This window comes from Atta colombica, unplaced genomic scaffold (genome assembly GCF_001594045.1).
Source record: "Atta colombica isolate Treedump-2 unplaced genomic scaffold, Acol1.0 scaffold125, whole genome shotgun sequence".
Lineage (NCBI taxonomy): Eukaryota > Metazoa > Arthropoda > Insecta > Hymenoptera > Formicidae > Atta > Atta colombica.
Genome location: NW_017259212.1, coordinates 3,615,836 through 3,630,477, shown reverse-complemented (window position 1 = coordinate 3,630,477; position 14,642 = coordinate 3,615,836). Strand labels below are relative to the sequence as shown.

General features: G+C 26.4%; 1 protein-coding gene across 1 annotated transcript in view; it reads left to right on the top strand.

Moving 5' to 3' along the window:
• Positions 1-9,043, top strand: part of LOC108694785 — a 13,936-nt gene extending 4,893 nt beyond the window's left edge. Inside the window, exons 4-10 of the mRNA XM_018204443.1 lie at positions 1,869-2,021; positions 4,274-4,988; positions 5,181-5,517; positions 6,835-6,922; positions 7,206-7,560; positions 8,137-8,508; positions 8,703-9,043. Coding sequence (XP_018059932.1) covers positions 1,869-2,021; positions 4,274-4,988; positions 5,181-5,517; positions 6,835-6,922; positions 7,206-7,560; positions 8,137-8,508; positions 8,703-9,043 — 2,361 coding nt within the window. The remainder of the gene's footprint in view (positions 1-1,868; positions 2,022-4,273; positions 4,989-5,180; positions 5,518-6,834; positions 6,923-7,205; positions 7,561-8,136; positions 8,509-8,702) is intronic.
• Positions 9,044-14,642: the final 5,599 nt, after the last annotated feature.

Sequence of the window (14,642 nt, the reverse complement as noted above, 5' to 3'; positions counted from 1 at the left end):
ATAAAATAATTATAAAATAATTATAAAAGTTTACTTACAAACTTTTGAGGTAAGTTTAAGTATAAAAGGTTAACCTAAAATAACATTAAAACTTTAAACTTTATTTCAAGGCTGACTTTAAAATAATTTAAAAAAAATTTTTTTCATTGCATCTAGAATTTTTAAGGTTTAAAGTAAGATTAATAAGGGACATTTCACTACCTAGCATCGATTTGATTTTCCTTGAAATATATTGTTAAACACAAAAATCTAGACACGTATTTTTTTATATGTACACTAACTTATATTTAAGGAGTGAAACACCCTTTAAAAAAAACAGTATTTCTTTTTCGAGTCGAATATTATCAGAAGCATAAAAAAATGGAAAAAAAGCTTTTAAAGTTTTTACAAGTTGTACGGTTTCAAGAGTACTTTAAAGTTGTAAAGATAAAAATTTTGTTTGTTTAACAATATATCCTCATCACTCATAGTTCTCTCAAATTTTTCACATTTTTTTTTATCAAATCAAAGATTATTTTTTAAAAATTCAAGTATATGTAAAAAAGTTATATTATATCATATGATTATTTTTGAGAATTAATTATAAACGCTTCCTTATATACTCTATACTCCGTGCTCATGTGCGTAAGTATATTCGTTGAAACAATAAAATATATATGAAAAAATGTTTCAAATAATTTTCTATATGCTTTATGTCTCTCTCTCTCTCTGTGTGTGTGTGTGTGTGTGTGTGTGTGTGTGTGTGTGTGTGTGTGTGTGTGTGTGTGTATATACGCGGAATGTTTCCTCTAAGACTATTTAAAATATCTCCGTTATTTTTAATGATACGTGAAAATACCAAGGAGCAAGTTGTTCGATTCAAAGGGACATATATTACGATAAATAAAAATTTTTCTCAAGGCATATTTTTTGAGACTTCAAGGTCACCTCCACTTTTTTAAACGGAATTGTATGATTTTTTTACACAATATGATTCTTCTAATTATTCTGAATATAAAAATATTAAGATAGTGATATCAAAAAATCAATAGTTTACGAGGTATATTTTATACTTTATTCTGGTATGTATTAACATATAAAATATTAAACACATAGTTTGCTTATTTAAAAAATTTTTCATTTTACATTAACAAACTGTTCAATGTTAAGCAGACTACGGTTAAATTCAATTAAATAAAATTTGTTGAATAACAAATCTGCAAATAACTTGAATGTGTTTAGTTAGTTGAATACATTTTTTTCTTCAATGCACATTGGTAATCACCGAAAATAATTTCGGTATTATTTAATACATAATGATTATTATGAAAAAAATGATGAAATAATATCAATATCACAAATTCTTATTGAACATACATTGCGATTTTCCTTTCTTTTTTCTTTTTTATATTAAAAACAACGTATGAATCTGTCCCTCAGTGAGAGCGATAGTTTCATGCTATTTATATATTTTTTATTTATCATGGAATAAAATATTTAAGCGTCTGTCAGTATAACATTAAGGATATTAGTAGGATTTACCAGAGACAATTGTGTTGTACAGTTTTTGTAACTATATTATTTGTACAAATGCGAATATAAACGAAGGCTATACTTGCTTTCTCCAAGAGAGTCACGAAAGCCGAAAGTATGAATAATAAATTTAAAAAAATCCACTTGGTCAACTGCATCACAGAGGGGTTGCTTTAAGTATCGCATGTACTTATAACTGTAACAAATCAAATATTGAACGATACGATTATTGCCGAGGAACATAGATAAAGAAATACATCAGCTTTCGGGGAATAAACAATCGAAGAGATATTTGGAAGATTCAGTATGTAATAGTCGGAGGAATAAAGAACTTACGCAAGTGTGACGTTTTAAAGTGTTCGAGAATGAGATCAAATATGGATTGGAATACTGACACTACAAACATTTTGAAATTTTATAAAAATCTTCTTGGCATAATTGGACTCTGGGTATTAAATGAAAAAAATGTATTCTCAAGAATTCGATGGTTCTTATCAACGATAGTGGAAGTAAGTTATGCTTTATCACATTTTTATTATATTTTTATTATAATTTGTAATCTTGCATATTTGCGTACTTGTGTTTATTAATTTTATTTTAAAAATAATTTTATTTTAAAAATAATAGAAGAGTATTAAATTAGATGCAATTTGCATACAGATCTATAAATGTGCTTTGATGTGTCATGAATATTTTATTATACTTTTTTTTCATTAAACTATTATATTTTATATATATTTAAGGATGTTTTGCGATGAAAACGACTAATATGTTATTAAAATCTATACTAGAGATTGTTTTAAACAAAAAGGTTTATATATACACTAAAAATATAAATCCTGGACACCGTGTGTAAAGTTGTTCGACAAAATGAAAGAGATAGGACATAGAGATGATAAATCTTTATTCCTTATTAAATATTATATTTAATCTATCATAATATCTTAAGAAAGGAGGGAGATTTTGACCAAGTTGACGCTTTCTCTCTTATTTTTATTGATCCAACATATAATATACCTACTATTTAAATACGAATAGTATAATCTATGTTCCATATTTTTGATATATATACTATAATTTCATTCGGCTGAATTATCAAGAATTTCATTTTTGTCAGGAATGGAAATTTCTGACAATAATCACTTCTTTCAGAGCTAATTTTCGCTTTACGTAATGTACAACTCAAGTATTTATTTGGTTTTGAAGAGTAGCGTTTATGTAGTGCTAAAAATATTGCACATAATAATCATTTATTATTATTACTATTATAAATTTCTGGACATATTTTTGTTATTATAAATTGTTTTTAAGTAGAATCATATTATTTTTAAATATTTAGAGTATCTGATAAATATACAGACATTTTTGGCATATACAAATATTTTTCTGATCAAACAATAAGTAGCAGTGTTTGTAAGTACTTGTATAGGTATTTTGATCAACTAATATGATTATACAAATAATATTTACATAAAAATGAATAAATATTTAGTATATTTTGCCTGTCACATTAATATAATTATTTATGTGTGTGTCAATAACTGACAAATTAATCTATAATGTATATTTTTTATTTAGAGTGACTTCTAAAACATACTTCCAGAAATTATTAATTTCTTCGCGAAACATCCTGTATATTAAATCATATACAGGATATCCCAGAAGAACCGCCAAATATTTCATGTACTGGTACATGTAAAACGAACTAAACTGAGTTAAAAACTTCTCTATCATTTTGCAATTTCATAATAGTTAATAAGATAGTTACTAAAAATCGTTGAATATTGGTTTTTAATAATTTTTTTCAAGAATCTATCAATTTTCCAAAAAAAAAACAAAAATTGTTTAATGTTCTTTTCATGAAGAATATTTTCTCTCTAAGAATATTTTCAGAATTTTTTATTAACTTTTTAATACTGCATTTTTGTATTGACAACTATTTTCATCAACATGAGAAAATGCGATATTAAATTCCTAAAAAATTCTCAGAATTTTATGAGAAGAAAAAAACAATTTTTGTCATTTACTGTTTTTCTGTAAAGTTGATAGTACTTGAGTAAAAAATTATTGAAAACCACGGAAATAATTCATTCTTATAATGAAGTTACAGTAACAAGTTACCTTTTTGATAATTTTACTAATAATGTTATTTTTTTGGTAATTGTAACATAAGTTAAATTTTTTTGGTAACAGTAATTAATTTTACAGTTACTTTTATCGTTACTTTACACACGAGATACGATTCGATTGGACACAAGCGCTTCATAGCGCTTGAGATTAAAAAGTCAATAGGAATCTGTCCGCTATGATTAGTGGTTGTCGATTTTAAAAAAGTAATGGAAAAGTAAGAAAAGTTATTTTCTCAAGTAACGGAAATTGTAACGGAATTGTAACGAATTATTTTTAAAAATCGGTAATTATAGCAACGATAACTTGTCACTTTTTTTATTCGATAATTGTAATTTGTTATTTTTAAAAAGAAACTTTCCATTCCCTGTTGAAAATCAATATTCGCGAAAATTGCAAAATGATAGAGGATTCCTTTTCGACTCGACTTCGTTTAGTTCGTTGTATCAGCACACGAAATGTATTTATCTTTCTAGAACATCCTGCATATGTTTAAAATATAATAAAAATTTAATTATATTGAAATATAAATATCTCTATTTCATTTAATGTGTTGCAAATAAAATAAAAATTTATATTGAGATATAAATTTTTATTGAGATATAAACATCTTCATTTTATTTTCATGAACTAGACGAGTACATCGATCATTATGTCGTTAGAAATGATTCGACATTGTAATGGTCACGAAGATGCTATGGATGCTTTTCTATTAAGCTCATCGTCAATAATCAGTTTAGTAAAACTGCTTTTGCATCGTGTATATTGGAAACAAAAATCCATTTTGGTGGAATCAGTCATCCATGATTGGACTTACGTGAAAAATTCTCACTTTCGTGATATCATGTTAAAGTATGCTCGCATAGGTAGGCTGGGCTCCTCGATATTCTTCTATTTAGGTTGTGCCTCGGTGATATCCTTCGTCTCCAGTGTCATGCTGGCCAATATCAATTTGCCCTGGACTTCTGAAAAGCAAATTTATAACGAAACCAACGAAAAGAAGCTGATGTTAGCGGCCTATTGCACCTTTGGAAAATATTATACATCTTTTTTCACTTACTGTATTATTGAAGTTCTGCAATTCGTACAAATCGTCGTTAACGGGATTTCGCAATGCGGAAACGATGGGTTCTTTTTCGATCTCACAATGCATATGTGTGGACAATTTGCAATTCTTCGTATGAACTTCAATGCATTGGGATGCGATGAATTTTCCTGCTGTAGCAAACTCGATATTCTGTTGAAGAGACATTATCGTCTCGTATGTTTATCGCATTATTTAGAGAGAGCATTCACTCTAGTTATTCTAGCACAAATTTTAATGAGTGTAGTTGTTTTATGCGTCGAAGGTAGTTATTATTTTAAACTTAAACAAACTGTAATCAAATTTGTCGTTACTTCAAAATTTATATTTATTCATTCTATGTTATAAATGAAATAAAATAAATAAAAAACAAATATAATTTTATTACTTTTAGAACAATAAATAAATAATTTGTAACTATTTTTAAAGTTCTTATTATAGTTGACATTTTTTCCAGGATTTCTTTTACTTCTTTCGCTTGAAATAAATGATGCTCTTACCGCTGCAAAACATGGAGTCTTTATTATTTCACTGTCAGTCCAACTTTTTCTTTATTGTTTCGCTGGACAGACGTTGGAGTTCCAATCGAAAGAATTAGCCTATGCAATTTATGAATCACCGTGGTACACTTTTGACGTGAATATGATGAAAAATTTACCATTGATAATTCTTCGAGCAGCCAATCCTCAGCAATTGACTGCAGGAAAATTCGTAGCAATAAATTTTATGACTTTTAAGGAAATTTTAAAAGCTTCCGCTTCATATTTATCTGTATTAAGGGTAATGATAAAAACGTGAGTAAAAATTCTTTTAAGAGAAAAGTAGAATGGTTTAATTCCTTTTTTTTTAATAAATGACTTTAACTATGTAACTAATATTTCTTAAACAATTGTAATTAATTCACAAGTTTTTTTCTATAAATAAAGATGTGTATTAACGAAATAGAGCAAAATTATATTTTATTATGTTTATTATGAGATACACACTGATTGGCCAAAACATTATCATTTCCTATTTAATACTATTGATTCTACGTGCTGTCAAATCCTCTTTTGTCCTAACAAGCATGAATTCTACGAGAATATCTCTAAATGTTTCTATTAGAATCTTCTGCTAAAACATTAACAACAGTTTCTTTAACTCATTAATGAAGATGAGGTATACTCTTTCATGGTAACAATTTTCTATGATAATAGTGAAATTCAGCAAGACAAGGTTCCCTGCACAAGTTGCTCAATAATGATTTGAGGAACGTGAAAAATATTTCATACACATTCTTGTGTCTATTCACTAAATTCATCCTATTTCAATCACATTAAACATTTATAGAATATATTGGACAATTTGCTCCATATAACTCCTTGTAATTTACAAATTTAAGAACTGCTGTTAATGTCTTGGTAGTAAATTTTAATGAATACATTTCAAAGAAACTTTGTGGAGTCTGATATAAAAGCTCTATGTCTATAATATATATTCTATAAAAGATCTATGTCTGATATAAAAGCACTAGCAGTACATATCATCAATATAGGATCAACATAATATTAAGCAAATAATCATATTTTAACTCATCAATGTAAATACGAAAGAGTTTTAAGAAGATACATAAAATAATATTAAATCATAATGTTACAAATAAAAATTAAAAAACACTTTTATTTTAATAATTATATAATGTTCGATATTCTTTATATACGTTTGAATATATATAAAATTATTACTGTGTGGAACAATAAAATTAATAATTTCACCAAATGTACTTCACCAAATATGTCTATGGTAGAAATGACAATGAAAGTAGAAGACATGTAAAGACATGTAAAAAGATATGATGTACACCGATCCCTTCTCTCACTTTGTCCGTAAAAGAAGTGTTTCTGCGCAAGTTAATAAAATATGAGTTTTGTGAAATAATAAGTTAATATGGCGCTATTGATAACTTATAATGAGAATCGAACGATAGTAAATCGATGGTAATTTGGCAAAATTTAGTTTGTAACAACTGAACGAAGTAGTTTCGAATAAGCTATCATTCGAGTTCTTCCGCTTGCCAGAATGACGAATAAACGTTGGAATGATGACATCGCTTACGTTTTCTCTACTCATAGACTATTCTTAAAAGTATACGGTTTATGGCCATTACAGAAACAGACAGTATTCACGAAGATACAATGGGGTTTTTGTTTGATTGCACAAGTATGTTAATGCAAGAGGGGATAGTATAACGTATATATTCAAAGAATATCATGGAAAGTATAAAAATTTGCAAAGTAGTATAATGAGAACTTTTTTTCTAAATATTTAATGATAATTTCTTAATATATAATTTCTTCTTTTAACATTTTATTTTTAAAATTTTTTAATTTAAAATTTTATTTTTCTGTTAGACAAGTTTACGCTTACAATAAAAATAAAATCATTTATTGCAAATTATTCCTTTTATTTATTAGTATTTGCTTTAATACTAATTGTTATTTAGTTTATGATACTACCTTGTATGATGATGGAGCTCCTCTGGAGCAGCAAGGACGTCACTTCAAATATAGAAAGTATAACATTCTTTGCGTCTACGTCGATTGGAATTATAAAAAATCTGTGTTTTATTGTCAGTCAAAAAAGGCTGGGTATAAACATTAACGCTGCTATTGATGATTGGTTATCTGTTAAAAATAATGTGGAAACTAAGAAGATTATGAAGAAGTATGCAGTTAAAGCCAAAATACTCACTTTTACATTATTATACTCGTTGTATGTATGCCTAGGCATGTATATAGCAGTCATCATATTTATTAATCTGAAGCAGATATTCTTCACAGACATGAATTTAGTGAATGGTAAAATTGTATTTGTTATATGGTTCATAATTAAAATCTTTTTGTATTTGTGCTAAACCATTCTTGTCAAAATTTTTAACATGTCGAATGTTTAATTTTACGTGATATTATTATGCTATTTAAATATTTTTATTAAATTAATGTTTCTTAGCGTTACACTAAAATATTTTATGAGTAAATGCTCAAACAACATAAAAATAATTTATTTTAAACATAAATTCTAAACGAATAAAATATGTTAATTTATTATTTTATATAAATGTTAATTTTACTAAAGAAATATGTTTCTACAATTTTCTTATAAATTGCATTAGTGTTACATTTCATGTATTTACATAATATTTATGTTACTTAATTCTTAAAAGTTATTTTATGTTAAATTAATACAAAGATTGGTTTGACAAATGAATGTATTAATTAAATTTAAATTTAAATTGAATAAAATTAAATATAAATTTAAATTTGATTTTAAGTTTTCCAAGTATATATCATTCTTTACTTAGTTTTGTAATCTAATTATAAACTAAATTATATGTAGAATAATCTATTCTTTCTTTTTATTTTTATGATGTGCAGTTAATACAACAGATTGGTTACTTTTGATTCCATCTGGTCCTTTGAGTCAATTGATTACTGGTCCACAATATGCGATAATTCTGACTATCCAGATTGTTCAATCATGCGTATTATCTTTTTTATTATTTACCGTGGATAGTTTTTTCTTCAACGTTACAATACATCTCACTGGTCAGCTCAAGGTGTTAAAAAACAACTTCAAAACATTTACGAACGAGCGAATTATCACCGAAGCGAATTATCAAAAGAAATTTGTTAATTTGATTAACAGGCATAGCCTGTTAATGGAATTATATCAAAATTTAGAAGATACTTTTCATTTTCTTATATTATGTGAAATTGTGATAGTGACGATTTTGTTTGCATTAATAGGTAACGTATATTAAAAATTTTATTCCGCATTTATATTTACAATCTAACATCTACATATGTATTTGTACAAAAATTGAAGAAATTTATATTTAATATTTCTATCATTTCATTTAATAATAGTCACACGGTTTACAACTTGAACATGTTCGTACATGTTCGTACATACTCTTTTAAAATAAAATGCTTATTTTTAGGATTGCGTTTAAATATTTGTATAAATGAGAAAAATCATGTTGAGGCGATAAAGAGTGTTTTTGTTTTGAACTATTTAATAATGCAATCGTTGGTATATACCTATGGTGGTGAATTCTTGCAAAAGGAAAGCGAAGACATATTCTATATGTTGTACACAACTTCCTGGTTCACACTTCCTGCAGCATTGATGAAAGATATGCATTTTGCGATGATGAGGTCAAGTATTCCATTTCGTTTAACCGGCGGAAAATTTTTTTATGTTAATCGCGAGACGATGATGTATGTCCTTAAAACAGCGGTCTCATATATTTCAGTTTTAAGAATAGCGCTACGAAAGTAATGTTAATTAGTATAGCACTCATACGCTTTGTGTATGTGCATATACGTAAATTTTTTGAGATCTTATTACGAAAATTGATGCTATGATAATATACATAGATAGACAAATAATTTGATTAAAAGTATTTTGAGATATAGGTTTTAACTTTTATACTATAAAAAGAAGCCAATTATTTGATTAAAATAAATTGTTCAACATTTGTGTGGTATATTAATCGATAAAAGGACAAATTTAACTTTTAATTTTAAATTTAAGTTTAATTTATAAATTAACCGAATTTTACAAGATTTAATTTCGTGATTCATACGCAATTTATATCAAGTTATATTGTTTAATAATAAAATTGTTATGGACACATGTCCAGCAAAGCTTTCTGTGAGCGTTAAGAATTATTTATACTTCATTAATAGTGTCATACACTAATTTATTTATTAAACTATTTATGTACTAAATTTTTAGCTACTTTAGCAAAATCGATCTTTCCATGCAGTTATTTATTATAACTTTTCTTTATGAAGCACACATTTTATCGAATGTGACGAAATTATTTATGTATTATTTGTATCAATTAATCTTAGCCTTCTTTTTCAACTTCTTTACAATATCTTTTTTCAGGATTTTATTTATTCTAATGTTCTCACTTTGCAGCAGCTTTTTTTGTACATATTATATTAATGTTGTTTTCTATCTCTATAAAAGATTTTACTGAAAAAATTTAGAGAATTTATTTAAAAATTTATAAAAATATGAGCTCTATGAAGAATCATTAGTAATAATACTGTGGATTTTTCACTATTATTGCTTAATTTGTAAAGATGTTATGTTTATCAAGTATCATTTGTGCTACAGTTTTTTATTATCTTCACTTTATTTCCATAATATTTTTTATACTTTATTTCTGGAAAGAATAAATCGTTTCTGAAAAGATGATAGAACAATAATTCAAGAAACTGTTTCACTGTGGTGCCATAAATTTTTTATTTATCTATAAATGCAACTTAAATGTAAACCTATTATTTCAAAGACGAAGTAAGTATCTTTGAGAACAATGTCATGTATAATCATTTATACAAATAATATATATGGAGATGCAAGCTATACTTGGATTCTTAGAAAGTTAAAGAAAATGGTAAAAGATGTAAATTATAAATCAGAAATCCAAGAAAATAAGTTTCACGAGAGGCTGTTGTAGCAAAACAAATGTGGATTGTTGTTATCGAATATCATCACAATACAATTATTGTAAAGAAACGAAGGACTACATTCTTTTTCGAAGAAAAGTCAAACTAAAAAGAAACCCAGTGTAATATAATTTCAACAATTATCAAATGAAATAAATTATTACAGTCTGCAGGTTTTAAAGTGAGAATGGAATTAGACTATAGAGTGGAATGCTGAAATTTTATACATTTTAACTTTATAAATATCTTCTTAGTATACTTGATATACTTGGTACACTTGAAATATTATGAGTGCTTGATGAAGAAAATATATACAGAAAAAGAAAATAGATTTTCGAGAATTCATTGGTTTATGTCGACGGTAATAGAAGAAAGTTTATAACTTTTAGTTATTACTAAAAGAATTTAGATTTAACTTTTATTTTGCTTTCTTGTTTACGTATAATATTTAATGTTTTTGTTTAATTTGAAATAATAAATTTTATCTAAATAAATTCAGATTTTGTTTAATTTTAATGATGTATTATATAATGAGTTGAAATATTTGATAAATATTAAATTACAAAATGTAGGATTTGACAGAAAAACTTTTTATAATAATTGTAGTTTTGCCGTTAGAAAAAATTATATTTTCAATGATGTTCAAGAACATACATAACGCTATTTTAGTAGCTATCGAGTATTACTAAGAAAGATAATTATGAAAATTCCTGGTGTTTAAATTAATACTATGCAGGCTAAAATTTTATATATTAACAAATCTTATTTTAAATGTGTAGAATATTATGTGTTATTTAAGTAATACTTAATTAACTGTTCATTTAGAATTGAAAACAATATCATTGACATATTTTCTATTTTTTCACATTGTAGGCTAGTCTGGAAATTATACATTACGCATCGCATTTTCCATAATATTATACCATAATTTATCCATAATTTTTCTAATACAGCAATTATTGAGTTCTGATTACTAAATACGTATAATTGTATATGTATAATTATGTATGTATTATTATGTATGTTTATGAATAAGATACATTATTCTGTATATTTACAAAACATTTGTTCATATGCAAAATTTGCTCTGCATATTAAAAATCACCAAGTTTTTGTAGCTTTGTTTCTCATTATTCCATAGCTATTAAAATGACGTGTGCGCTGCGTGAACGCCATTAAGATCGTAATCCTTCCCATCGACGAAACTACAGTCATTATAGAAACATTAGGTTTTTCTGTCAGATTATGTATACTTTAATAAAAATGAAATATTTTCCACAAGAACTCAATATCTTAATTTTTTTTAAACTAGCTGAGTGCAACGATCAACTTGTCATTGGAAGTTATTCGACATTGCCATGGTCATGAGAACGTATTAGACGCTTTTTTAATGGTAACTAGTATATCTGTATAGTATATCAAAACTGCTTTTGCATCATGTAAATTGGAGATACAATTAGTTTTCGTGGAATCTATTGTATCATGACTTTCGTGAAAAGTCCTTATATGAACGACATTTAACTAAAATATTCATGCATTGAGATAGGTAGGATTTCTCGGTAATTTTTTATCTTGCATGTTTTTCTTTTCTTATATTCGCCAATTTTGATTTGCCTTAGATCTTTGAAGAGCAGATTTATAATAAAAAAAGCGAAACAAGAATACTTTTAGCAGTTTATTATGTTTTCGGAAGTTATACGTCTATGGCTTCATTGAAGTCGTGTAGACATTACAAATTCTTGTCAATTATATATTTCGCAATCGAATGATGAATTTTTCTTTGATATAATATATGTGGACAGTTTGAAGTAAAGTAAAATTCTCAAAGTAAAATTCTTTGAAATAGCAAAAAATTGTAATAGACTTGGTATCATGTTAAAGAGAAAGAGACATCATCACTTCAGCTTTAGCTCATTATCTGCAAAACGCATTCAGTTTGATCATCTTATTTCAACTTTTAATGAATGTGATTTTATTATACATTAAAGATATATTTTATCTCCAATAAATCGTAATCCAATTTACTTTATAATAAAATTTTAATAACAGAATAATGTAACTATATTATTTAATAATAATTGTATCATGTATAAAAAATGAAGATATGAAATAATGTTTCCTTAAGGGGATAAAGTAAAATTCGAACTCCGCTGTTTTACCGATAAAATACAACACATCGACATATCTTTATATACTATACCATCGATATCGCTCACATACAAATTTTCTAATTGATGAATCTTTCTTTTTTTATTAAGTATCTAAACCTATTTCTAAGTATTTAACATTGGTTGTTCATAATCTCTAGTCCAAACCAAGATTGTTTTGTACATATAAAGTATAAAACTCATATAAAGAAAACATTATTACGAGTTCGTTAAAAGTTGGTAAATTGTAATTTTCTACTTTTTTTCGTTTTTAGCATAAAGCCGACCGATTTGGATTATATTATTTATACTTTAATATAAAGAGAAAGATTTTCTAATCTGTAAAGGCAGTTAGAAAAATATTTGTTTGAAAAAATTGATAAAATAGATTCACTTTAGGTGCCCCTTAATGCCTCTACTTAATTCTGTTTAATTACAGAATAGACGTACAAAATTTGTTACAAGATTTACAAGAAAAATCTTAAACTTACTGACTATCGCATGTATATAGTTCATTATCCTATTTCAGGTTTTCAGTTAATCCTCACGTTTTTGATGCGTAGTACAAATATCGCCATGAAATATTTCCTTTTCATCATTGTTTTGTTGCTGTAGCTATTTCTCTACTGTTTCGCCAGACAGATGTTGGAATTACAGTCACAAAGATTAGCTTCTGAGATTTACAACTGACCATAGTACAATTTTGATTGATGAAACATGATGAAGAATTTACCATTAATGATTCTTCGCTCAACCAATTCTCATCGATTAACTGCAAGAAAGTTTCTGGTAATAAATTTCGTAAGCTTTAAGGAAATTCTGGCTTTTATCTCGTTTTTATCAGTATTAAAGATAAAGCTAAAAACATGAACGATAGGGAATTCTTTCAAGAAAAAGATGTTTATCTTTTATCGCGTACCTTATCTTAATTATACAAGTAATATATTTTTAAAATGTAACACTTCCTAAAGAAATTATTATATGTATTTATTTTCTATTACTATCTTAGGAAAATTTATCTTGATAACATATGTCAAGGTCAAAACCAGGAGAGGGTTTCTCTAAACAGGAGCAATTTTTTCAAATTTACTTTAAATGAAGTTAAGATTTTTTAAAAAGTAATAAAAAGTTTATTTAAAAATTTCTGAGTTAATTTATAGTGTAAAAGGTTAATCTAAAATAATCTTAGATAAGTTCTAAAAATTAAAAAGTCAGCCTTGAAATACTTCAGAGTATTTTTAAAACTTTTTAAAACAATTTTTAAAAAACTATTTTCATTGCATCTGGAATTTTTAAGTTTTTAAGTTTTAAAATAAGACTAAGTCGACAAAGTAGGACTAAGCTGTATATAGTCGATTCTTATATTTGAGACTTTCTTAAATACAGTCTTAAGATGTTATGAATCAATCAGAAAGTCGCGTTAAAATCTTAAGACTTTACTTTAGACGGTCCTAAAATCTATAAATACTGAACTATGAAACAGATGAACAGAACGGTAAATTCAATGCGCAGTGTCATTTAGGTCGTGATCGTTCACAAATATTGACAGACTGACAAAGAGTGCGTTCCGTGTCATGTACGATGCGCATAATATATCATTTTATTTTTGTATTTCACCGAATATTCAAATAGAATAAAATAATACATCATGTGTATTATATGCATGACATGGAACGCATCCAAAGTTATTACAGAAAATTATGCACATTACGGAAAAACATGTTACAAAAATGTACGATCACAGAAATTATAGTACTACTTATCTTATCACCATAAAAACCAATCGATGAACAAGTGAAACATTCGTCTACAATAATTCTTCTCAAAACCGTACAGCGCATAAATTGAACAACATATCGTGTACAACATCGCGACAATTTTCTTGAGATCAAAATTAGCATGTTGTCAAGTATGAAGACAAATTGGGAGAATGGCATGAACTATGGTTTCTCAGTAATAAGGATGATGATGTGGATAGTCGGTATATGGCCTTTGCAATGGAACGATATAGTTTGCACATTTCGTTGGATTGTTATATTCATTGTGGAGGTAAGACAAAACAGTACAAAAGTAGTTTTCTTTCTTAAATGTAGCTTGTGACGATAAATGTAAATCTATGTACATAAATTTTTTACTAAGAATCAATATAATTATAATTTAATGCTTGACTGCAGATCTTTTTAATCAGTCCCTTGACTCCACACTGTCATATTAACTTTTTTAAAATAAGTATAAGTTGTTATGATTTAGAATTTAATGTTTTTCAAAATA